Source organism: Colletotrichum spaethianum, assembly GCF_022836535.1.
Source record: "Colletotrichum spaethianum MAFF 239500 DNA, contig07, whole genome shotgun sequence".
NCBI lineage: Eukaryota > Fungi > Ascomycota > Sordariomycetes > Glomerellales > Glomerellaceae > Colletotrichum > Colletotrichum spaethianum.
In genome coordinates, this window is record NW_026054777.1 from 1,084,268 (window position 1) to 1,110,452 (window position 26,185).

The window sequence follows — 26,185 nt, forward strand, 5'->3', positions numbered from 1 at the left end:
GGAGCTTCGTGTCGGGAGCATGTTATCTGCCCCCCTATGCCTCGAGGGCCGACGCGTTGGACGGCAGCTAAGACTGGCCGTCCGGCTAGTCATGACCTTGCATCCAGCACGGAGCGGAGCAAGCAGCCACGGCCCCATGTAGCCGAGAGTATCAAGGGTCGGCAACTGGGACGCCATGAGTGGGATCGCCTTTGCTTACTGGGTCTTGAGTCAAGGTCTCTGCCATGGTGCGTATCGCCTGGTCTGGACAATGATTGGGCGCCGAGCCTTGCCATGTTTCCCAGCGATTGTCGCCGGATCTCCGGTATCCGGCTCCAAGGGATTGATTGCACCAAGGAGGCAAAAGGGGAAAAGAAACCTGAAAATCAACTCGCCATGAAGTGAAACTATTGATATGGAAGCCGTCGTGCGCCTCACGTGGTGTTGAAGAAATGCAACGAAACGAATTGGGCGACCAACAGCAATCTCCCGGCCCCCACCTCCTCAGCCACTTGAGCGGCAGATGCCCATTGCCTGTCGCCTAAAACAGCAAACATCTGAGGGACTTTCAGACAATTGCCGACTGGGCTAGGCACTATGCAGTTTACGGGTCCAGACAGTCGATGCTTACTGTTTCGAGTATTCTGCTTGTCGTGCGATGCTTTGTATGCGATTTGTGATCCATGAACTCCCTGTGTTGACGCTCGTGATGGCTGACGTGCATTAACAGCTCTACCGACTCCTTATCGGGCCCCACAGATGCTTGTCGAGCTCCGATACTAGAAGACTCGTTGGACGCAGAGCGCCAGCGAATACGTCAATCCCAGAGTCCTGTGTCATAGTTCGTGTACACTGGGGGCATGGCTGCTGCCAGAACTCTTTGTAGGGGTACCCTTGCGTCGCGTTCTGTTGGAACGAGTTCCGCTCTGCACCTGTCGTGATAGCTTCCGAGTCTGGTGATGAGGTGCAGCTAGTATGGTGCGTTGGTTCGCGAGACGAGCCGGGTGGAGGAGAACTCTGGGCCGCTTGTCGAGCTTGACGCCAAAAATCATGATTCTTTCGTTTGTCCGCAGCTAACTTCCAGAGAGGGGCTACTAGTGGATTTCATCTAATAATGCCACGACTGCTGGAGCCCTGATCCAGGTTCTGACTTCGTTCTAAGGATCTTGCTCCGCGTCTCAACCGCTTCCCCGACGCCTTCATCCCAACCTTATTACCGTAACTTACCGCACGGACGAGAGTAGATCATCATCAAAACGCGACCACTAGCTTATACCTGCCATGGAAGAACCGATTGCCATTGTCGGTGTGAGCGCCAGACTTCCTGGAGATTGCGACACACCAGAGCGGTTCTTTGACTCTCTGCTCGCCGGGAGGTCGGCCCGGACGGAGGTGCCGCAGGAGAGATACAATGCAGACGCCTTTTGGCACCCGAACGCAGATAGGAGCGGCGCTGTGCGTTACTCCATCCCTTCTCCGTTGTGAATGTTCAAGACCGAGATTGACCAGGGAATAGACACGAGTGCGCCACGGTCATTTCCTCAAAGGCAGCATTTCGGCGTTCGATGCGCCCTTTTTCTCCATTACGCCGACGGAAGCACGGAGTATCGATCCACAACAGCGAGGAATGCTGGAAAGCGTGTACAAAGCCCTCGAGAATGGTTAGAAATTCCCATGTGCTCGTTGATAAGATGACGGTCAAAGCTGATACTGGCTGGTCGCTTAGCCGGGATCTCCCTAGACAAAGTGGCCGGGTCGCAGACCGGCGTATACGTCGGGTGCTTCACGGCGGATTACAACGACCACATAGCCAAAGATCTGGACATCCCAAATAAATACTCCGCACTAGGTACAGTTGCAAGTATGCTCAGCAACAGAGTCTCCTGGTTCTTTGACTTCCGAGGCCCAAGTGTGACAGTCGACACGGCCTGCTCAAGTAGTCTTGTAGCAGTGCACGAGGCGTGCATGAGCCTGAAGCTCCGCGAAATATCCATGGTGAGTTTAAAGAGCTACTGCAAGGGATAAATAACCCAGATTCAGAGAACCTTGGCTAACCCCATCGTCGCTGCTAGGCCATCGTGGGCGGATGCAACCTTATCTTGACTCCCGAGATGACGCTAAAGCTTGACGCGGCGGGTGTCCTGGGCCCAGACGGCAAGTCGTACAGCTTTGACCACCGAGCAAACGGGTATGCCCGCGGTGAGGGATTCGGGACTGTAGTGCTCAAGCGGGTGTCGGACGCAATCCGCGACGGAGACGTCATCCGTGCCGTCATTCGGGGCTCGTCGACGAACCAGGACGGCCGATCCCCCGGCATCACGCAGCCGACAAAGGCCGGCCAGGTCGCGCTGATCAAACATGTCTACTCCCGAGCAAATCTGGACCCCTCGCTTACAAGATTTGCCGAGGCCCACGGAACGGGTACACCAGTGGGCGATCCCATCGAAGCGAGCGCACTGGCTGAGATCTTTGCGCCCCATCGATCACCGGACGAGCCTCTCTACGTCGGTGCGCTAAAGAGCAATGTTGGTCATTTGGAGGGTGCCGCTGGAGTGGCCGCCGTTATCAAGGGTGTGTTGACGCTTGAGAGCGGTGTCATTCCTGGCAACATTTGGTTCGAAAAGAGGAATCCAAAGATCCATGACTCGTGGAACCTGAGATTTCCAACAGAACCGACGGTATGGCCCCAACGGGGGCTGCGTCGCATGTCGATTAACTCTTTCGGCGTCGGTGGCAGCAATGCGCATGTCGTGATGGATGATGCATTTCATTTCTTGAAGCAGCACCGGCTTGTTGGTAACCACAGGACTGAGGCGATCCCAAATATTCCCCGGCATTTGAATGGAGGGTTAACAAACGGTAATCGTGAGTTTGTCTAATGGTTGAACATGGTCTTGCAATTTCGCTGACCAGTTGAGCAACAGATCGTGTCAATGGGTTCCACCGTCCATCAGACAGCGGTGTAGATCTGAGTGGATACGATAGCGAGGATCTTCCGCGGCTGTTCGTTCTCTCGGCGAACGACCCAGATGCTGTGTCACGTCTCAGGAAATTGTACAAAGACTACCTGACAACAAAACTATCTCTAAGCTTGGGCGAGACCGCTCAATTGCGCTTTTTGAGAGATCTCAGCTATACCTTGGCGTCAAGGCGAACACATCACTCATGGAGATCAGTGAGCATCGCCAGCTCGCCAAGTCAACTCCAAAAGGCCCTCGAAGGCAGTCTTACCCCGGTAAAAGCAAAGCCAAACCCTCGTCTAGCCTTCATCTTTACTGGCCAAGGAGCGCAATGGGCGGCCATGGGTATAGACCTGTTGGCTTACCGGGCTTTCCAGGAGAGCCTCCTCGCAGCTGACAGATACCTGAACGATCTTGGCTGCAAGTGGTCGTTGACATGTAAGTCGCTCCCCAGAACAAACCTGTTCCGAAACTCTACTGATAGCCCCGTTTACAGTTGAACTATCCAAGCCAAAAGTTTCTTCTCGAATCGACGATCCGGAATTCTGTCAGCCAATATGCACGGCTTTACAGGTGGCTTTGGTTGATCTCCTCACCAGCTGGGCATCTACCCTCATGCAATCACCGGCCACTCGTCGGGTGAGGTCGCTGCAGCCTACGCCGCCGGAGCAATCTCCAGAGAAGCAGCGTGGAAAGTTGCTTACCACCGCGGAAGACTAAGCGCTCAGTTAGCTCGCTCTGAACTGCGTCCCAGAACTGGCATGGCTGCTGTTGGTTTAGACAAGGCCACCACTGAGGCTGCCATTGATCGTGTTAACCAGCTGGGCGGCGCTGGGACCTTGGAGATTGCCTGCATGAACAGCCCTGACTCTCACACAGTCAGCGGTGATGCCCAGAAGATTGAGGATCTTGTTGAGATGCTCAGCGGCGAAAAGGTGTTTGCGAGAAAGCTTAACGTTGAGATCGCATACCACTCCCAGTACATGAAGGCCATGGCCGATGAGTATCTCCAGGCGATGGGTGATCTTGAACAGGGAGTACTAAGAAGCCCCTTTGAGCCCCGGTTCTACTCATCAACAATGGGTGTTCCGATAGCGCTCTCGCAACTTCGACAACCGGCCTACTGGGTCAAGAACTTGGTGTCGCCTGTGAGATTCACGGAGTCAGTTACCGAGCTGCTCAAAAGCTCTTCGCACCCTAAAGTCAATGCGCATGTCAACCGCTTCGCCAACGGAGACTACGGGGACAATAGCGAAGAAACCGGGATGAAACCCATCACCGACTTCCTAGAAATTGGCCCCCACAGCGCTCTGAAGGGACCGCTGTCTAGTACAGTCAAACAAGTCCAAGGCACCTCTAAGATTGACTACCACTCTCTACTTCGTCGCCAAAAGCCTGCTGTAGAAACTACACTGGAAGTTGCCGGCTCTCTCTTTTCCCAGGGATATAGCGTCACCCTTGCCCAAGTCAACGAGGCGGACGAGCCACATGGACCCAAGCCTCTCATGCTGACGAATCTCCCGGCTTATCCATTTGATCACTCGAAAGAGTACTGGGTTGACAGCACATTGAGCGATCACTATCGAAAGAGACCCGTTGGCCGGCATGAGCTACTCGGGGCTCCCATGCCGGGTTTCAACGAGAACAACGGAGCATGGCATAACTACATCCGACTCACTGAGAGCCCGTGGATTGAGGACCACAAAGTCTCGGGAGATGTTTTGTATCCCGCTGCTGGCATGCTCGTAATGGCGATCGAGGCGAGTCGACAAGTCGCCGAAAAGACCAAGGTTCTCAAGGGATTCAGATTCCGAGATGTCTCTTTCAAGCTTGCGCTACGCGTGCCTGACGATGCAAACGGTGTCGAATCGCAGTTTTACTTGCGTCAACACCGGGAATCAAGCGTCTCAGCCGCATCTGCATGGAAAGAGTTCCAGCTTTGGACCTTGCAGAACAGCGAGTGGAGAGAGCACTGCCATGGATTCGTTAAAGCAGAGTATGAGCTTGAAGACTTCACTGCCTTTTCAGGTCCTGGCGGCGACCTTACGAGTGACAACCTCGGGTGCACAACTGAGGCATCTGTCGACAAGCTATACCGTAGTCTTTCAAAGTCGGGGCTAGAATTCGGTCCAACCTTCCAGACCTTGAGCAACGTACGCCTTGGGCAGAATCTTAACATGGTTGCCACAGTCGACTCGCCCGGAGAAAGGATCAAGATGGTAATGCCACACCATTACGTCCAGCCCCATCTAGTGCACCCTGCCACTCTCGATGCCATCGTGCATGCCAATCTTGCACCACTAGTTTTGAACCCCAGACACTCCAACTCGACTAGGGTGCCGACCTACCTAACTGATGGATGGGTTTCGGCGTCTCCCGATCTGGCCCATGACTCCTACAAGGTATCCGCAGAGGCCGAAATCCAGGGTCGGAATGAGGTTACCGCTGAGGTCACAGCCACACATCCGGAGCAAGGTCAAACAATGGTTTACATGTCGGGTCTAGTCTTCCGAACTATTTCACGAAGCACGTCCAACAAGGCCAAGGACACGTCAGTGCACCCCGCCTTCAATATCGCATGGAAACCGGATCCCTGCTTTCTCAACAGAGAGCAGGCTTCAAAGTTGTACGCGTTGCCTACAACGCAAGCAGACGACCCTTCCTCATGGATGAAGGACGCCGAAGCGCTGTGTCTCGCGTACATCCGTCGCTATATCAACACAGTGTCCAAAGATGTGACTGGCGACATGGTCTGGTATCATCAACGATACGTCTCATGGTTCCAGCATGTTGTTCGTCAATCCTCGATCGAGCCTACCAGCGAAGACATCGCTGAACTCGAGGCCAGAGTCATCACCTCGGGAGCTTCTGAAGGGAAGCTGATTATCGCTGTTGGCAACGCGCTGAGCGAAATCCTCAAAGGAGAGCGTGACCCCTTAGACGTCATCTTCAAGGACAAGCTGGCGGAAGACGTCTACAAAAACGGCCTCGGCTCAAAGCGTTGCTACGTACAGCTCTGTAGTTACTTGGACGCTCTCGCCTACAAGAACCCTGCTATGGAGATTCTTGAGATCGGTGGCGGTACCGGCGGCGCCACTCGCCCGGTTATGGCGACGCTGACGAAGGACGGTCGTCGGTACAAGCGATACGACTTCACCGATATCTCACCTGCCTTCTTTGAGCCGGCCAAAGAGACTTTCAAGGACGAGCAAGGACATATGAGCTTCCGCGTTCTTAACGTCGAGAATGACCCTTTAACGCAGAACTTCGACGCTGGCAAATACGATGTGATTGTCGCGGCCAATGTTCTGCACGCCACAAAGAAGATCGATGCAACGCTCAGCAACGTCAGAAAGTTGCTCAAACCTGGCGGAAAGCTTCTTCTTTTTGAGATCACCAACACGGAGATACTTCTCGGGAGCTTCTGCTTCGGTGTCCTTCCAGGATGGTGGTTGTCAGAGGACAAGGACCGCATCTGGGGCCCCTTAATGTCTCCAATCTCGTGGAACCACCATTTGAGCAACACGGGTTTCAGCGGCCTTGACGCTGTTTTTGATGACTTTTCCTCATCGCCGTATCAAATGAGCTCTATCCTTGTGTCTACTGTTCCCCAGTCAGACGAAACACTTACATCGTTGACATCAAGCCATATATTGACGAGTGGTACACCTGTGCAACTCAAGCTTGCCGAAAACATTTGTCGAAGCATCAAGCAAGATGTGTCTTGTGACATTACCCCTATCGGTGCAATCGCCGAAAAGGAATTGACTGGCTCGGCATGTATCGTAGTGTCTGAGCTTGACAAGCCTGTTTTAGCGAACATGACCGAAGAAATCTTTGCAAGCTACAAGGAAGTATTCAGTCAAAGCAAGGTCATTCTTTGGGCCACTCGAGGACAGACTGCTACAACGCCAGATCCCGATGTGGAGTTGATTACCGGTCTTGCGAGAGTTGTTCGTTCCGAGAGACCAGATGTTAAGTTCCTTACTGCGTGCTTTGAGGCAACGGCAACTGAGGACTTGATCGCTGAGAAGTGTGTTCAAATACTTCGGACAGCACAAAATACTGCAGAAAACTCGTTCAGAATTGTGGACAATGTCATCAAGATACCTCGACTCGTCCAGGCAAGATATCTGACGGAGCACCTTCAAGCTCAGACGGGATCTGCAAGTGTACTGGACGAGCCCCTTGGCGACAAAGCTTCACGTTCCCTGGCTTTGCAAGTGGGCAACATTGGACATATTGATTCGCTCAGGTTTGAGGATGATGCAATCTTCGATATGACACTGGGCGACCACGATGTTGAGTTCAAGACCATGGCTTGCGGACTCATGATCAGAGACTTACTCTCAGCTCTTGGCAAAGCCGACGAATCAGCTTTAGGGTGCGAGGCATCCGGCATCGTTACCAGGGTCGGTTCCTCGTCTAGATTCCAAGTCGGCGATCGAGTCTTCGGTCTATCTGTCTCAGGCGCCATCAAGACCCACGTGCGGTCCACGGACGGGCTCCTGGCCAAACTACCCGACGGGGTGAGCTGGGCTCATGGCGCAGTCCTTCCAGTAGATTATACGGCTGCTTACGCGGTTCTTTGCGAGCTTGGATCTCTCCGCAGAGGCGACGCCGTCCTGATTCAAGGTGGTACATCCACACGTGGACTAGCCTTGATCCAAATCGCCAAGCTGCAAGGCGCTGAAGTCTATGCGACTGTCAGCAACCAGGCGGAGCGCGAAGCCCTCGCCAATGTGTGTGGCATTCCACACGACCTTATCTTTGATGGCCGCCACATGTCACTCAAATCGTCGCTTCAGAATATGACCAAGGGTCGCGGTGTCAATGTTCTCGTTACCACAACCGACACGACCGGGTTTATGGACGACGCAGTTGGCTGCGTTGCGCCATTTGGGCGCATTGTTAGCACCGGCTCAGACATTTCCATCTCCAATGCGCGCCTCCTTAGAGGTCGCAACATCCGCCTTGAGTCTTTTGACTTGATTGCCTCCGCTTCCCACGATCTTCCCCGTACAGAAGGCTTGTTCCAACGCATGGTGGACTTCATCTCAGCCAACTGGAACAGTATTAACCGACCGGCACCCGCCGCTGTCTACCCATTTTCTCAAGTTCAGGATGCGTTCCATCAACTACAGTCCGAAGGACAAAACTCCAAGATAGTCTTGGAGCCTCATGCCCAAGATATCGTACCGGTCTTATCTAGCCAAAAGCCAACGAGCTTTTTTGACCCTGAGGCGTCTTATGTCATTGCTGGTGGTCTCGGTGGGCTTGGAAGATCGATTGCACGCTGGATGGCGTCTCGAGGAGCTAAGAACCTCATCCTTCTTTCAAGACGTGGTCCGGTTGAGAAACCTGCGATCGATGTCGTCAGCGAACTCAAGTCTGTCTGCGATAACGTAGTCACGCCGGCTTGCGATGTGACGAATGAGGAAGCCTTTAGAAATGTCATGACTGAGCTCTCGGCAAATCTGCCGCCCATCAAAGGCTGCATTCAAGGATCCATGGTCTTACAGGTACGTAAACACCCACTCCCTCTCAAAAAGTCGTAGCTCACACTTGTCTAGGATAACCTCCTCCAAAACATGTCGCTAGAAAATTGGGAAGCGGCCATTCTTCCCAAGGTCGTCGGGTCGCGGAACCTATGCAACCTCCTCGGCGACAAGGTAGACTTTTTCGTTTTTCTCTCCTCATTTGTGAGCATCATTGGCAACCCCGAACAGGCGAATTACGCTGCAGGTGGTACGTTCCAAGATGCCTTGGCGCACAAGTTGGTTGCGCAAGGCATCAACGCTGTCTCGATTGACCTTCCCATCGTCGAGGGTGTTGGCTACGTGGCTGAGAAGCCGGAACTTTGGGACTACCTTCGCTCTACCGGATGGAGTCACATCTCGGAAGATGAGTTCTATGCCGTTTTGGACTACCATTGCCGGCCCGCAGACAAGCCGGTGGAAGTCTCCAGAGCGCAAGTTATCCCGCGACTTTGGTTACCACAAGAGACCGCCGTTGAGGGCTATCAGTCGCAGTCGTGGGCTGAAGATCCTCTGTTCAGCCACCTTCAACAAACAGATAATGACAAAACCGTTGGCAGCAGTGAGACCAACAAGACCCTCAACCACAAAGCACTTCTTCAAGGTGCTTCTTCATGGGAGCAAGTAGAGAGTATTGTTCTAGACGCACTGCTCCTCAAGATTGCGCGAATGCTCAGCATCGAAGTGTCGAACCTTGAGATCTCGAAGCCGCTACATGCATACGGCATTGACTCTCTCACTGCGGTCGAGCTCCGATCCTGGCTCATGAAAGAGCTCGGTGCTGAGGTGTCTGTTTTCGACATCACGAATAATTCAAGCATCTCTCATTTGGCAGTAGTCGCTGCAAAGAAGAGCAATTTGGCACCTGGTCTTGGCGGGAATTAGTACATGGAAGAAGGGGCTTGGCCGGCGTCCAGGTTTTCTTTGCATTTCGGTTTAGAGTCCTCGCATGGTTTCCGACTTGTCTGCCTTTTTTCTTTATTCGATGAATGAAATGAATCATGAGAAGAATTTTTCAATTTCGCATGGATGATTAGCAGGCGCGTGAGCTGTTCCGAAATAAAGGAAAGACTACGCTTCGCGAACGTTACCAGCGAAGTTACTGCCTGGCTGTGCCCCTAAAGTCGAAATGACAGTGCCATCCTAAACAGACGTTAGCGTTCCTCTCGCCGTGGAAGCGCGGTGTAGCGACGTGAACGCAATGACACCAACACCGGCAACAGGCGGGCATTTGCCGAATTTGGATGCCAACCACACACAAGAAGAGTAGTGAAGAGGAAAATCTAATCTTGACTGCCGGCCGTAACCTCCCAGTCGGGGAACGGGATTCGGCACGGGAATTTAACCCCAGCATTGTGTAATCCTCCGGAGTTGCCCGTATGACCGAGGCGGACGGCGTTTTTTCCCCGCCTTTACTGGTTCTGCCCACCGGAGTCGCGAGACGAATAACCCGAAGAAGTCACGAGCGAGCAAGAGCTTTAGCTTGTGAGTAAGAAGACGCAGTCTTGGAGTATTTGCCGGTGAAGCCGGGGCCGGGACGGCCGACATTTCCGACTCACTCACAGGGTCCTACCAAGAACGGAAAGACCTGTCCTCCGAACATCCGCAGAATACCGTAGGAGTGGCAGTCAATCACAATCAGGATATTATTGCCTGATGCGTAAACGTTGACACGACAGTCAAGGCTCTCGATGGACTTACATAACAAAGCTACAATTTCTGTTCAACGGTTACTGGTAGTTTGCAAATACAACAAAGCCTGAGACTGGCTGACAAGGTCGGGAGAAAAATCGGTGTTTTCCCATACGTTCATTAGAGGGATAGCGAGGAACAGGGCTACAAGGCGAGACCGAGGGCTCCATAGAAACAGGCTGCTAGAGGCTAACTGCAGCCGGCGTAAACCTTAAGTCACCTTCGTAAATTTGCATGGAAAACCACATTTCGTCCAGCGCCCTATGGACGCTAATGTAAACAAACCCGCCCCTCTATGACGTTGCTGGATTAACCCAGCGCACGACAGCGGCGGGAAAGATAGGAACAGGGAGGCTCGGGTGAGAGATGACACACGTGATCGTCACCGAGTCAGCGTAAACGAATTTGCAGCTGACTTCATAACCTCATTTTATCCCATCGCGACAACAGACTCTTCAGACGACGACCAATTGACCATTGCATATTGAGAGGATTACCGGCAGCCCAGGTTACTGGGTCTGAGCCCATCAGAGCCTCCTCATTATGGCACTCAGCCGCGTCACTTCAAAGGGGTTGGGGCATATCCAGCTGGGGAACAATGACAGATCCGACACAGCGACCACCGGCAACGTCGGCAACGACGGACGGGTCAAAGTTCGCTTTCACGAAAACCCTCAGAAACTGGTGACTTGGTTTCAAACCTTTCAAGGCTCCTTTAGGCCGCATTCTGGAGACTACAGTGATGGGATCGACGAAGCGAGGCTACGTAGACGCAGCAGTGTTGTTTTGGAAAACTTGAAGCAGCACCCGCCAACAGCGAGTCCGCGCCTGAACATCGCCATACACATCGTCGGATCTCGCGGGGATATCCAGCCGTTCATCCCAATTGCTCAACTTCTCATGAAAGCGCCCTACGGCCACAGAGTCCGCATCTGCACGCACCCTGTGTTCAAAGAATTCGTCGAGTCCAATGGCGTCGAGTTCTTCAGTATCGGCGGCGACCCTGAGGCGCTCATGGCGTACATGGTCAAGAACCCTGGCTTACTTCCCAGCCGTGAGAGCGTCAAGGCTGGAGACATTGGCCAACGCAGGAAAGAGATGGCTGAGATTATCAACGGCGCATGGAGGAGTTGCATCGAAGCGGGTGACGGAACAGGAGAGCGTACGACGGCCGCCACTGTGAAGAAAGCAGAGGATCTTTTTCTCGCAGACGCGATTATCGCCAACCCGCCTTCGATGGCACATATCCACTGCGCTGAAAAGCTTGGCATACCGTTGCATATGGTCTTCACGATGCCATGGTGCCCCACGCAGGCTTTTCATCATCCTTTGGCGTCCATGAGTTATGGAGAAGCGGACACAAGCGTTGCGAACTACCTCTCATTCATTATGATGGAGCTCTTGACTTGGCAAGGGTTAGTCACCGTGTTATCCACAACAACTCCAGTGCATTACTGACAATCCTACTTCAACTCAGGCTTGGTGACTTGATCAACAAGTTCCGCACACAAACCCTGGGTCTTGACCCCATCAGCCCCATGTGGGGATGCCAGCTTCTCCCCAGACTACGCGTCCCATATTCATTCCTTTGGTCCGAGTCGCTCATCCCAAAGCCTACGGACTGGGACTCTCATATTAATATCACAGGCTTTTCCTTCCTCCCTCTGGCTGATAAGTATACACCACCCCCAGACCTGACAGCATTCTTGGAAAGTGGGCCGCCGCCAATTTACATCGGCTTCGGTTCCATCGTCGTCGACGACCCGAAAGCCCTTACACAACTCATCTTCAATGCCGTCAAGATTGCAGGCGTCCGCGCCATCGTGTCGAAAGGCTGGGGCGGCGTCGGTAGTGGTGACGACGTCCCCGATGACGTCTATCTCATCGGCAACTGCCCGCACGACTGGCTTTTCAAGCGCGTCTCGGCTGTCGTTCACCACGGCGGTGCTGGCACTTCCGCAGCTGGTATCGCGGCGGGACGGCCCACAGTTGTCGTTCCTTTCTTCGGCGATCAGCCGTTTTGGGGACAGATGATTGCTCGAGCAGGTGCTGGCCCAGCACCTGTGCCATTCAAAAAGATGACGGCGGATACCCTGGCATCGAGCATCACCTTCGCCCTGAAACCCGACGTTCAGGTGGCTGTTCAACAAATGGCTCAACGAATCGCGGAAGAGGACGGTGCGGGCGACACAGCTAAAGATATCCAGGAGAGGCTTACGCTTGATGCGATGAGGTGCGATATATGTCCTGAAAAACTGGCAAACTGGAGGCATAGAAAGACAGGCGCCCATCTGAGCAACTTTGCAGTGGGCTGTCTGGTTGACAAGGGCTATATGAGGCCTCACGACTTCAAGATTCTCAGGCACAAGCACTGGTATGTGGACGAAGGCGCCGAGCACCCCATTATCGGCCTGGTCGCAGCGGTCGCAGGGTTCTTTACTTCCATCGGGATAGCGACCTCAGACTACTCCGAGCGGCTGCGCAATCCTCAATCACCGGTTCGGATGCAAGAAACAGATCTGGACCTTGAGGCCCAACCTGAACGAGAAAAACCCGCTGAAGAGGAGAGCAATACTACATGCGAAGCATCAGTGGATCCCAGCCATAACGGAGAAGCGAACACAGAGGATGGACATCTGAAGCGGGTGGCTAAGGCGAACACTATGACGCGGAAGCAGATGAATGACATTGCCATGAAGATGGCCACCAAGTCGCTCCGGTGTGCTGACCCCACCGTTGAACTCGCGATGGACGACTTGATGAAGCGAGGGAAGCGAAAGAAATCTGTTGTGTCCATTGGCAAGCGCCAACGGAGCCGGCCAATGGAGGTTGCTCGCGCGACTGGCCGATATGGCATCGATGTGGCCAAGGCGGGACTCAAAGCACCGGTGGCTGTTTTCTACAACATCGCCAATGGTTGTCACAACTTCCCTTCGTATGCCTATGCGGGTCATGATGTGAGGCGGCGAGACGAAATCACAGGGCTAGGGAGCGGTATCCGAACGGCAGGCAAGGAGTTCGCCTTGGGGGGCTGGGATGCGTTCAGCGGAATCGTTGTGAAGCCCTACAAAGGCGCGAAAAAAGAGGGTATCAAGGGCTTCGGCAAGGGAATATGGCAGGGTGGCCGTGGGTTTACATATAACCTTTTTGCCGGTAAGTTCCCGCTTGTCGACACTCGCCTCAACATTACTGACAGTTACACGTAGCGATTTTTGGGCTACCTGGATACACTCTAAAAGGGATCGAAAAGGAACTTTCGAAACATAGTCTCAACGAACTCAAAGCCGAGGTTCTGCTGATTCGCTTGAGGCAGGGTATTGACGACTTTAGGAGATCGACAGAGGCGGAGCGTGAGGAAGTCGTTGTACGATGGAAACAGTTTTTGTTGGTGCGGCCGTGATTTTGCCTAGATGTATACCCCATATTTCATTTGTACAAAATTCTCGAGTGTCACTTATAAGGAATAAGACTATTCATCATTCAAACCAACCCAAGTCTACCAACTCACGGTATTCACGATGCCCTCATAATGTAATCCAATTCGTCCGCCTCAACAAATAGACAATTGTCAGTCCCACATCTTTTCTGCGCTAGGGAAGGACCGAGTGTGACTGGAATCAAGCTTGCCAAACAGCGTTCTGGATTTTCAAAATACTGAAAGAAGCTCGAGAGCCCTCGGAGCTGGTTTATATAAGGCTCATGTTGGAATAGAGATTTGCACGCATTCGTACGCATCCAAGCGGTAATGCCACCTGTACATTAGTCAGCAGAATCCAGCCTATATAAGGGCCAGATCTGCCAGTTATCTAGGACTTAGAACATCATCGGCAACAAATACAGTGACGGTCAACCCCTATTATCGTGTGCCTCCAGCAGCGCGCGAGCTATTCCGACAGCTCAGTCGTCCCTTATTTTCTGTTTAGCTTTCCACACGCGGTCTAGATCGAGCTGCCACCGAATTTGAAGTCCGAAAGCCTCAACAGCTAGCGCCAAGCCATGGCCATAATAGCGAATACTCCATTGCCGCATGCGGCTCGAATTTGCCATCTGCTTTGGAAGGCCAAGTGGATTTTCACATTCTCCAAGTATTATCTCTTGCTTATGGCCAATTATTGAGGGCAGCAAGCTCTTCATAGTTAGATCCCACATTCTTCATTCCGCACTTGGCTTCATACACCGCGTGCGATTGGCTCAGAGCTGGCCTTGTGTCAATGCCACCAAGACGCGTATCCCTTGGGTCGCTCTGGGCTGCCCCTCCTGCTCTGTTTACCCACTGGGTGCGCTTTGGGGCGTTTCTTTTGGATCGGGATACCCTTATAACTTAAGCCGAAGGCTGGGCTGTTAAATAGTCGCGCGAGAGCCTTTCTTCGGACGTTTTACGCATTTTCGCATTTTTGCATTTTCCCAACACAAACGGTCCACTACGTCTTCGTAACGATTCTCTAATAGATGCTGTTTCAAAGAATCGCCATTGAATACATTGTTAGCATCATTCAATCATTGACTTGTGATAGCGATCGTAATCTTCACATTAATCTGGCCGCTAGCCCGTTCTTTCAACCACTGATACAATCAGCAACATGTTTATGCCAGCGAGTGAGAGAGCAGAATGTTGGGTATGGTTTGCCTTGGTTATCGCTGTGGTTTTTATGCGATAGTACGTTCATTAATCAACTCAACCTCCATTAAGCTCCTGGCGCTAATCAATCAGTATAGTCTATCGCAATATACCGTTCGAAAGCGCAATTTTTTAAGAGATATACCCCTAGATGATATCTTGATGGTTTTTACTGTGGTAAATATACCAGCTTTTGTTTCTCTCCCACCTTCTCACTACCCCTATTCGGGGCCTGTCGGAGCATCCTGAAACGATTCCGTCACTGATATATGTTAATGCCCTTGTCATCAGCTCACATATACCACTGCAATCGTGGCATTGTACTTGTACTTCGAAACGGCGTCGGACGTTGATTTCGACAACGTGACCGTCGAAGAAGATGCCATCTACGGCCGGCGTTTAGGAATATTGAATATCCTAGGCGAGACTGCCATACAGACAACTTTATGGAGCAACAAATGCTGCCTTTTACTTTTGTACAACCGCTTGATGTAAGCAGTTCCTTAAACCATTACTTGAGGCGCCCCTTCAGTCAACAAGACTCAAGGAAACTTCTGGCATGAAAAGCTAAGATTCACAGTCTCCTTGGTCATCTGAACAAAGTCTGGATCATGGTTGCGACGTTTACCGGACTAGCATACGTTGCAGTTATTACAGCTTTGTATGGAGGATGGTGCAGGCCATTCTCTGATTATCTAGTGCTTGATCCCCAGAACAGTAGGTGTACAGCTGAATGAGCGAATTGACCAGCGCAAAAACAGCATTTACTTCACAAGGTGGAAATATGGCACAGAAGCTGACATGATATTCACAGCCGAATGCTTAACGTGGTGGAACTACAACATACTACAGATGACTATGAACCTTTCAACCGATCTTGTGCTTTTGCTTATACCTGTCACGCTCATCAGCAGGCTCAACATGAAACTTGGAAAGTACGTGTATTTTCTGGCTGCACGCCTTCAAAATGCCATTGATGGACCTGGAAACTAAAATTGATGATCCCTCTTCTACAGGAAAATATTGTTCATTTGTTTGTTTAGCATGGGAATTTTCATAGTAGGTCTTCCATAAGGAACATCGTCTCCAACCCACAACCACCTTGCTTACCAAAGATGAAACCAACAGATGCTCTCGGCTATCCTGCTCAAGGTGGCCGTCTTCACAAATGCGGTCGATCCCGTCTGGCTCATTTGGTGCGTCCGCGAAATCAGCACGGCAATGCTTGTCGGCAATCTTGTCATGTGCATGCCTATACTCAAAACCTGGTGGAGGTTCCTCCGTACCAGCAGGAGTACGAAGCACGATTCATCGGCGTCAAATGATAGTGCAACAAAGAAGGTCAAGCAGGTTTCACAGAGTGGCGATTGCAGCACGACGAAGACGTCCGAGTCTGGGTTGTCTAGATGGAATTCAACAGCAAGGAGTAATATGGACCAAGGTCGGATGTTTGACGTAGAACTCCATGGTCAAGATGGCGCCCATGACAGGATTCCGGCGAGCTAACGAAGAGTATTAAAGCGTGTTAGGCGAAATGCATCAGGGCATTGGACGGCGCTTGGTAATGTTGAATATATGAACTCTGTTCGTACCCTCTGGGCATCATGATGACCGCCATTTCAAATGGCTGCCGGTGAGGCTTTCTGTCTTGCATTTTAACGAACCATCGATTTCAGATCTGGCGTTCGAAAGCTTGCCTTGGCTCACTCCATGCACATCAAATACTAGACTACACCGGCTCTAATTTCTTAAAACAAAACCTTACAGACGATATCAACATCACAATTACGGAGTATTCCAACGATAAGATCAAGGTTATTAAGTACGCCTTCCCACAGTCGACAACGCTACTGGTTCCCACAAAACTTGTCGCTCACGTTTTCTTACCATTTGAACACCAACTTCGATCTGTACAAGTAGCCGTGGAAGAGGGACAAAAAACGCAAATGAACTTGAGCACTTCATTGTTCATTTAGAAATCATTGAAATGTCTGACCCGATAAGGTTCCCGAAAATCAAATTGTTGAGACACCCATTGAAAGTAGGCATGACGAGGTATCTGCCTTGATTTGGTTCCAGACCACCCATCTTCCGCGCCTTTACAGCTCAACAGCCTTAATTTGCTCCAAATCTGGCCACTCTAGTGCGACATAAAGTCCCGTGGCCTTGACCGGACATTTAAGCCAATATTGGTAATAAAAGAGGCCCCTCGGCAAATATCTTGAACGCAACCTCTCCAGTTTTGCCGTCGGCTAAATCCTAACCCCATGTTAGTGACTCTCAGCTGGGACGCCAACGTGTGGAGAACCTGGTATATTTATGCGGGCTACATGCTCCGAATTCTTTTTAGAATGTCTGAGGACACCTGGCTTGCGACAATGAGGAACGAGTATACCCTCAGGGAATGAAATCGAATGTGCGTTGAAAAACTAAGATGCGAAGGTCCCGAGATAAGGAAAATGAGATGCTCATTTTCCTTATTGTAGTCTAGCAATTATACCCATTCTTAATTATCACAATAGAAACTTTCACAGTTAATTAGACTGGTTTCGTAATATTCGCAAAAAGCAAACCCAAAAGATTTCATTGTTAAACTTGTGGTGGCCTTATGGAAATCAAAACCTTTATCATCGAAGGTCGTGCCATGGTTTGGGTACCGGCTGAATTCACAACATCTCTTAAGGTTACCAATGTAACCCAAGGGCTCTATACTTGATTGATCCTTTGTATGAGAACCAAAGGCCATCCCCGATCGGATGAAGACACATGTTTGGTTACACCATTGCTTAACTTCGTTGTACTTGGCAGTTGACGTTTATTTAATCTATCGTTAAGGTTCGAATGGGTGTACCAGTTTGGCTGGGACCAATCGACCCCAATCAGAGAGAGGGTGCCAAGAAACAGAAGAGACCAATATAAAAGGGCTGGGAACATCTTTCCTTTCATTTTCTTTCACTCAAACCTCATCCGGCATCCAGTGACCCTATCGCTATGGTTTCTTTCTCTTCTCTCGTCGTCACTCTGACGGCTTTCGCCGGGGCTCTCGCAGCCCCGGGTGAATTATTGAAACGCCAGTCGACTCCCTCATCCACCGGGACGCATAACGGGTACTACTACTCGTTTTGGACTGACGGAGGCTCTCAAGTCACTTATACAAACGGTGCCGGTGGCCAGTACAGTGTTGTCTGGCAAAGTGGCGGCAACTTCGTGGGAGGCAAAGGTTGGAACCCTGGTGGCCCAAGGTATGTTTGTCGCACTTAAACTCCTCAGCGTTACCTTAAGTGACTTTTACTTGCAGGACCATCACCTACTCTGGCACCTACAGCCCGAACGGCAACAGCTACCTAGCTGTTTACGGCTGGACGAGAAACCCCTTGATCGAGGTAAGAGTCCGCAGCTCCCAAACGAACGTTATCCGACGCTTACGGTTCTCTAGTACTACATCGTCGAGTCATTCGGAACCTACAACCCGTCCAGTGGGGCAACATTAAAGGGCTCCGTTACCAGCGACGGCAGCGTTTATGACATCTACGTTAGCACTCGTACGAATGCTCCGTCCATCGAAGGCACCAAGACCTTCCAGCAGTATTGGTCTATTCGCCGAAGCAAGCGTGTCGGCGGTACCGTTACAACAGGGACCCATTTCAACGCCTGGGCACAAGTCGGCCTGAACTTGGGCACACACGACTACATGATCGTTGCCACGGAAGGTTACTTCAGCAGTGGCTCTGCTACTATCACTGTTGGTGCCTCAGATGGTGGAAGCAGCCCCCCTCCTAGCAGCCCCCCTCCTAGCAGTCCTCCGCCCACGAGCCCTCCACCCAGCAGCGGTGGAGGCACTGTAAGACAACTGTCCCCCAAAACATATATTTCATCCGTGCTAAAAACTCATGGAACAGTGTGCCGCCAAATGGGGCCAATGCGGTGGCTCCGGATACAGCGGGCCTACTTGCTGCCAGTCTGGCTCTACCTGTCAAGCTCAGAACCAATGGTACTCTCAGTGTATTTAGAGTGCGGGGCAGCCGCCGATTCTATCAAGCTAAATACTGAGATTGTTGGTGACACTGAAACCTCACAATGCGACGGAGCCGAGCTAATGGTGACGATGGACAATCCGTGGATCACCCGCTTTGTCGGGATATTGAAATTTTAATACACTCATTTATACATAGTTAATTGTCTTTATTATGACGACACCTCTGATTGATTTACATTCGACTGGGTACTCGCGTATCATGTCTCTTAGAAACGCGGCCTTACTAGAGCTTCGTTACGTTCGGTTCCAAGTGGTGCAGGAGTCATGTTGCATCTTGAAAAAGGTTTCAGCAAACTTCCCCAAGCTGGCCAATCCATTGCTTTTGTATTCTATGCAGTTTGATTTGTCATGTTGTGACTCACGAGAGGCGCCAGACTGGTGCCAGGGATCTTGACGAGACTGTAAGTGATCCCAACAGGTACCCAACTTCCCAGTTCTCCTATCCAGTCACCCAGTTCTCTATCTTCCAGTGGACTGGAGTGCTGAAGAAATATATGTGCTTCCTTCTTGGGCCAAGGTTCTGAGGATTGTTTGAAGCGATACGAACGCGCACGTCAACAAGCCGACACTCTTTGAGTGCAGCTGGTACTGCCCATGGTGACGCGTAGGGGCGCAATACTATTTCTGGTTGGCATTGATTGAACCTGGGGCGAGGATGATTGAGTTAAAACCCTACCTTTTTACGGTTGAGAGCCCAGCCTAGGATCATTGACGACAAAACGCGAGTCGCTTCAGACAAGGCCCATCTCCAAATCTAATTATCTCGAAACATTAAAATTCTCTATGCTCTCTATGTAATTCAGCGGTTTCGGTGGGAAGTTCTCAATCTCTGGCATACACTGGTGAAGGCTCTGATCAGTTTCAATCCCCAAGTGCTGCTATGCCATAATCAGTCTCGTTCGAAGTTAGATCAGTTCAATACCTCTTCTTGTTATTTATGGTATGTGCTTCTCTCCCCTTCGTTCCTGTCCTTGATTCCATCCCCTCAATCTTAGCTAAGAAAAGAATATAAGACGGGCATTACCTACCCCGCGCCGCTGACCAGATGGGCTCGCTGTACCATGATACTTACTAGAAAGGATTCAGAACCCTGCTGGTAAAGGATTCGCGAAAGGAGCCCGTGGCATTTTGTGATGCTGCCTTGACGCGTCTTTTGACTGGTCCGAATCCTCCAAAAACCCCTTTCTCAGACACCCAGTCGAATCTATCTTTGTTCTGGTAATAAGAGAGTGGAAAGCCTTCTTTCTTACTATTTTGCCAGTCTCATTTCAGGACCAATCGGTTTGGCTTTATCCAACGACCAAGTACTTAGCCATGAGCGAAAAAGCGATCCCCAACTCAGCCCCGAATCTTTGTGGGAGATCTTCAACAAACATACGAAAATGGGCAGCGGCAATTCTAGGCTTCGGTAGTGTCGTAATTCTAGGCGGAAATGTCTTGCTGCATGGTCTAGATCTGAGGCTGGCACCCACGCACCGACAGCAGCTTGCAACACCCTCCCTGCAGAACAACTACAACAAGCTGGACTTTGACTGGGACGCTCTTCCACCATCGAGGGACCTGGTCTATGTGCCATGCTTCGAGAAACTTGAATGTGCGAAGCTACTACTTCCCATGGATTGGACGGCTCCAGAGGAACACTGGCTTGATCATGAGGTCGCAATAGCCATGATCAGACAACCTGCCAACGTCTCAATTCTTGACCCTCGTTACGGTGGTGAGGTCTACCTCAAACCAGGTATGCTGTATTCACTTGCCTGCTAGGAAAAGTGCTTACTTTTTTAAAGGCGGACCAGGTAGTCAGGGGGTAGGCTTCTTGACGGGGTCGTTGAACGCTCATCTCTTATCTGTTATCAATGGCAACGAGTCTGACGGTAAGGTCTTTGACCTCGTGTCTTTTGATCCACGAGGAGTGGACTTGTCGACCCCGCGAATATCATGCTTTGAGGACCCAATATCTCGTCAGCTGCGGCATCAACTTGGATCTGTTTAAGACAACGTCGATGTCTCTGGCCGATTGTTCAACCAGTCGTGGGCAAGGACCCTCTCGCTTGGAAGATTGTGCGACCCTGGAAACGCTACCTCCAAAGCCTTGGCCATGAGCACGGTTAGAACGCCGTTTGTTGCACGCGACATGCTTGCCATGGTAAAAAAGAGTGGCAAGGAGAGAGAGAAGAGGGCAAGGGTGGCTTTGACGCATGATCTAAAAGGATGCAGCACTGCTGTCTTGCCACAAGCTCTGCGGTATAAGCCGGGAAATGAGCTTTTGCAATTTTGGGTAAGAAGTGGCTATTCGATAAAATCTGACCTTGTCTAAACAATTTTGTAGGGTATGAGTTACGGCGCCTTCCTCGGCGGCACCTTCGCAAGTCTCTATCCCGAACGCGTTGGACGAATGATTGTTGACGGATGTGGCGACTGGGTCGACAATGCGTCGGGAAAGTTCCAAGGCTACCTCATCGACACGGAAAGGGAGTGGCACGAGTTCTTCAATCTCTGCTATGCCGCTGGGCCGGAGAAGTGCGCTTTATATGACGAGAAAGGCCCTGTTGCCATGCAGCAGTCGATCGACAAGCTTCTCAGCGACCTCAAAACCCACCCGATCGTGGTTTCGAAAGAAGACATGTTGTTTCCCGAAGTCTTTGCCGAGACACACCTCTTTCAGGCGATATTCAAATCCTTGTACCGTCCGTACCGATCGCAAACTTGGGTCACACTTGTAGAGACCTTGGCAGGGCTGATCAACGGCACAATCGCCCCAGCAATCTTCGATATGCTCCCGTCTCGCAAGTTGCGAACTTCGACCGATGGATGCCGCACTCCAGATTGTGTCACTGAGTACATGGGCGAAGGATCTTGGACCGAGTTCAATTTTGGGGTCTACTGCCCTGATAGCCCCGACTTTAGAAACACCACAAAGTCCGAATCGATTGCGTGGGTCGAGGGCCTCAAGAGGCAAAGCCCGCTCTTCGGTGGTCCATTTGCTTTGTCGTCGATGTTTGTCTGCGCAGGGTACCCGATCCGGCCAAAATGGCGCTTCGACGGCCCGTTCAGAGGCAAGACCAAGGTCCCGATGCTTTTCATTGGGAACTCGATGGACCCCGTCGCGCCTCTTGAGGGCACAAAGCTGAACATCGCTGGCTTCGAGGGTGCTAGACTGTTGCAGCAGGACTCTGTTGGACATTGCTCGGTCAATGCGCCTAGCCAATGTACCGTGGGTTATATTCGGAAGTATCTCGTGTCTGGGGAGTTACCGGAGGCTGGCACAGTTTGCCCGGTTGATTTCTCGCCGTTTGACGACGGAAAACAAGACGAATATACAAACTTACAATGGTTGTCGACTGTTCAAGATGCTCGTTGCTGTGGCTGGATTGCAGGCACTCGACATAATGTTTGATACATTACCAATATGAGTGTTTACATCCCATCCAAGAGCCCTTAATGGTATAATGTTAAGCACACTGATACTGAAGAAAGAATCACCCGTCGCCTAAAGTGAAATTCATAACGCCGAGATCTCCATCGCTCCATGTTCACTCAATTTGGCAAAGCCCGTCTTCTCCCTTTAATTTCAACACTTCACGTCATTGATCACTTTTGCCTCTAAACACGATGTCCATTGATAGTATTGGGATATAAGGGGCTAACTTTGTCACCCAGTGTATTGCCGTCAAACTTCGGAACCAGTTCCGTCGTATGTTTCGCGCCGAGATCATCATACCTGTTTCAACGTGGCATCCACAGTACGATGCGGATCGTGGCAAAGAGTACTGCATGGGGCAGCACAGCCGGCAGAAAAGATGATCGCTCATTTACCAACGACATCATCGCAATATCCAGGCAACTCATCTTCACAGATACTACCTACATGTTAGAAAGCGCCTTTGCCCCTCTTTCAACCTTGCTGCCGCTTCCACAGACAAGCGTGAACCTACCTTTGCCGAAATTATGTTCTCGGCTACAATGCCTTTGGGTCTAGAGAACAACCAGCGGGCGATGTCCAAGGCGAGAAAGTCATGTTTTGGCTGCTGCGAATGCTCTGCATTGTCCACGGCATAGTCGACACCCCTAAGCTGTGCATATCATACTTCTGTAGACATCAAACGCACTTACATGCATGGCCCTGAGGTGCTGGCTAGAAGTCGTCGTAGTTGTTGATGAAGCCGTGGGATAGAAATAGCAACGAGATAGTTTCACGAGTACAGATCGTGAACAAGCCGTAGAGAAGCCCTTGGATATGGAAAGAAAACGTGAGCTACGGGTTCTCCTTAGTTTGATTATCCCATTTCTTCAATCGACGAGATCAATGACGAACAAGCCTGACTCATATCCGATGCCGAGGGTAAGCCACGCTCATTTGTCGCCGTCGTAAAAAGAGCCGCAGCCGGGGCGCCCGATGAATCGGCCTCGCGAATCTCCCACAGACACATCGCCTCAACATGTCGAGAGGCCTTGCCGAGCCGTTGCAGCACGCGCTACAGTCGATCCAGACCAGCACGTGGTTTGCAAAGATCGCCTGCCCCGTGCAAGAAAGATGACGAAGCGACGAATCGTCCGTGGGTTGGACCGAAAAGAGCCTATTCACTTCACATGACAGCAGACACTCGTGTTGCAGTGGGTTCAACCTTTTTGATCCGGCGCCGGTTGCAGATCCGAGGCGTCCGTTCTAGCGCGAATCTACATCAAACAAGGCCGGACCTGCAGGTCATTCAGCCTTGACGATGTAACGACGGACCCAGCGTAGTGGTGCTCTGACAGGGAGTAGCGCAGGCTTTCCCAAAACAAAAAAGATTCGCATGGTCCCACGTCCACGCGTGAATGCGGCACAGCCACCCCGGCACCCGGTTTGCACAAAAACCCGCACACCTAGAAAGGCATGCACTACGTTACTATATGAGACTTTTAAAATTCAAATAAAATATCAGTAAAGTACATTTCGTTCTAATCTTACATTATTATGTCTTTATCAAAGAGCTCATGGCCTTCATATGCTGTTCTGTTCTTCAACAGAGGTCACCCAACATTGAGAGTGGATAGTACGCAGTGTTAAAGTGTACGGGGTTTTTTGCAAACCGGGTGCCCGGTTGGTGTTCCTTCTACCGTCCGTCTAGAAAATTCCGAATGGGAGGGGTCAATGCCCTTGTGGAACTCACGCATCGATATCTCTGTGGAACGACCGTGGAACGGGTTTGGAATCTCTCTCCATTGCCTGTGAGGGCCTCAAAAAAAGAGGTCAGGAGGTCAGGAGTAGCATCCGCTGCGTCATCATCGACCGAGCGCGGTGGGGCGTCTGAAGCTGGCATGCTGCGAATGCGACAACATCTCGAGCCGGCGGGCCGTTTGCATTTGCAGACGTACGCAGGACTGATCTTGCATGGCAAGACCAAGGGGGAAGGGTTGTCTGCATCGGTGAAAGCCGGCAAAAGTAGATGGCTTCAGGCACGACCTCGAAGGTTTGATGGAATGACTCCTGACAGCCTATAGGCGCGGCGGCTAGGGGGACGCTGACGGGATGCGGCGTCAGTCAAACGAGGATGGTGTGTCGCTTAGTCAGGGCTATCCATTGCAAGCGCTCTTTCGAACTCTCGAGGATGACCGCCAGCCACGAGCGAGCGCCCGTAGGGCCCCTTTGAGAGAGCCCTTGAACTTGAGTTGAATAGTCCGAGGGCCCCGTTAGTGGAGTTACTGGAGGCTGCGGGAAAAGTCACCGACGGGTTGACTGGCGCATCCTTGGTCAGGCCGTCACCAGGTCACCTTGGCCGGCATTGGGCGAGGGGCGAAGCGTGGTTTCTCCTAAACATAGGGGGGAAAAAAGGGAGGGGGTTGCATTTGGATGGTGCGAGAGTCATGTTGCTTAACTGGTATCATCAAGACATCAATCCCAGTTCGGTTTGAGAAAGGAGGAGGTGCTGTGTCGACATAAACCGTACCATTTTTCAATGTGGTCCTCATCACTGGTACAGCAGGCCAGATCGTGCGGAGATGAGCATGCAAAGCCCGGGTGGGCAGACTCGGGCACTCGGATGCTGCCCGTTGTATCTGACCGACGATAATCCAGCATCCTTTCAGCAAACGTTTGATTCGGCCACTGTTTGACAAGGCCAAAGACAGGGCCGAAGCGTAGCTCTCGCTGCGTTAGTCTCGATTCCCAACCTTGACCGGAACGTGGGAAAAACGAGGGCTAGCTAGCGGGAAAGGGTCTAGAGGGGGACCAGGTTCATGGTTGTGACAAGCAGCAGCTCACAAGGTACAGCGTTAGAACGATTCGATCGCAAGGGTCAGACCACAACCGCCGCAGCAGTAGGCGTTGGAGGGCACAGGGCAGAACCTTGGCGAAAGTCAAGGCATGCCTGCATTGAAAGAAGAAGAAACATGGGAGAGTCTCGTACAATGGGGAAATGCAAAATTGGGGTAACGGGGCTTAAAGAGCAATGGGAGGGCGAGTTGGCGTGGTATGCGCTTTGATGCCGCATCTTGCCGCATGTCGCAGCATAACCTGGAGCAGCTCTGGGATGAGCTGTTGCTTGGCATCGGCCAGCTCTGGCCTGTATGCAACTTGTGCCCATGACCAGAGCTCCCCTTTGATCTTCTTTCAGCTCAATATGCCTTGATCGGTTGAACACGGCGTGCATGCGCTCTGCTGTCGCTTCTGCCATGCTCTGCTGTGTGCTCTGATATACGGACTTGACTCCGCACTAGCGTTTGACGCTAGAACCGAACGCGGCCGAGCATCAACGGTTCTGGGCTCGAGTCAAGAACATGGGGACCCAGGGCTCATCGGCTCCCTCGAGTCCAGCAGTGGCTCTTTTTCAGGAGCCGAAAGACAATGGGCATGCTGAACCTGAGGTGGTGCGCACCCCGGCCTGCACCAGAGTAAACGCCAGGGTCGGCCCCTGTGTCGGGAGCTAATCGCTGTTCCGCAACGGAGTCCGTCGCCGATCGTGGAGAGGCAAATCCTCCGAGAGTTCACTTTCCGGTTGTGGCTAGATGCTGGAAAACAACGTTTATGTCTTACAGAACTGAGAGGTCTTGGCCTGGACATCTGACAGGGGATGGCCGCCGGCCCAAAACGAAGCGTCTTTTCAGCGAAACGCCGCTCCTTTCCCCCCTCACTGTCTGATCTTTCCCATCCCACACCAGGACGGGCGGGCAAACGTGGTCCAAGGGAGTCCAGAGCACTGGCGGCCGTGGTTGAGGTGGATATCTAGGTTAATGCCGGACAAAGCTTGCGAGGAAGGGAAGAAGCCACCCACCACATCCAGCACCCCTTCACGACCCATGCCAATCACGCGCCACGGACGGCGTCCAGCACAAGGAAGAGCCTCTCGTCCGTCGAGTTATCCGAGGACACTGCTGGCTGCTG

At 51.7% G+C, this 26,185-nt stretch overlaps 4 protein-coding genes across 4 annotated transcripts; all 4 read left to right on the forward strand.

Moving 5' to 3' along the window:
- Positions 1-1,260: 1,260 nt before the first annotated feature.
- ColSpa_03731 (highly reducing polyketide synthase azaB) lies at positions 1,261-9,361 on the forward strand (the record flags this gene model as incomplete). Its single annotated transcript, XM_049269943.1, is given in 8 exon segments — positions 1,261-1,434; positions 1,496-1,640; positions 1,706-1,974; positions 2,052-2,844; positions 2,904-3,377; positions 3,436-3,521; positions 3,539-8,461; positions 8,513-9,361. 8 exon segments carry the CDS (start codon positions 1,261-1,263, stop codon positions 9,359-9,361), a joined length of 7,713 nt encoding a protein of 2,570 aa, XP_049125900.1.
- A 1,350-nt stretch (positions 9,362-10,711) lies between these two features.
- ColSpa_03732 (sterol 3-beta-glucosyltransferase UGT80B1) lies at positions 10,712-13,374 on the forward strand (the record flags this gene model as incomplete). Its single annotated transcript, XM_049269944.1, has 2 exons — positions 10,712-11,583; positions 11,646-13,374. 2 exons carry the CDS (start codon positions 10,712-10,714, stop codon positions 13,372-13,374), a joined length of 2,601 nt encoding a protein of 866 aa, XP_049125901.1.
- Positions 13,375-17,777: 4,403 nt separating this feature from the next.
- On the forward strand, positions 17,778-18,796 carry ColSpa_03733 (endo-1,4-beta-xylanase B; the record flags this gene model as incomplete). The annotated part of the gene is made up of 4 exons (XM_049269945.1): positions 17,778-18,028; positions 18,085-18,169; positions 18,223-18,627; positions 18,686-18,796. The coding sequence occupies 4 exons, from the start codon at positions 17,778-17,780 to the stop codon at positions 18,794-18,796; spliced, it is 852 nt and encodes a 283-aa protein (XP_049125902.1).
- A 2,124-nt stretch (positions 18,797-20,920) lies between these two features.
- ColSpa_03734 (uncharacterized protein) lies at positions 20,921-22,219 on the forward strand (the record flags this gene model as incomplete). Its single annotated transcript, XM_049269946.1, has 2 exons — positions 20,921-21,100; positions 21,152-22,219. 2 exons carry the CDS (start codon positions 20,921-20,923, stop codon positions 22,217-22,219), a joined length of 1,248 nt encoding a protein of 415 aa, XP_049125903.1.
- Positions 22,220-26,185: the final 3,966 nt, after the last annotated feature.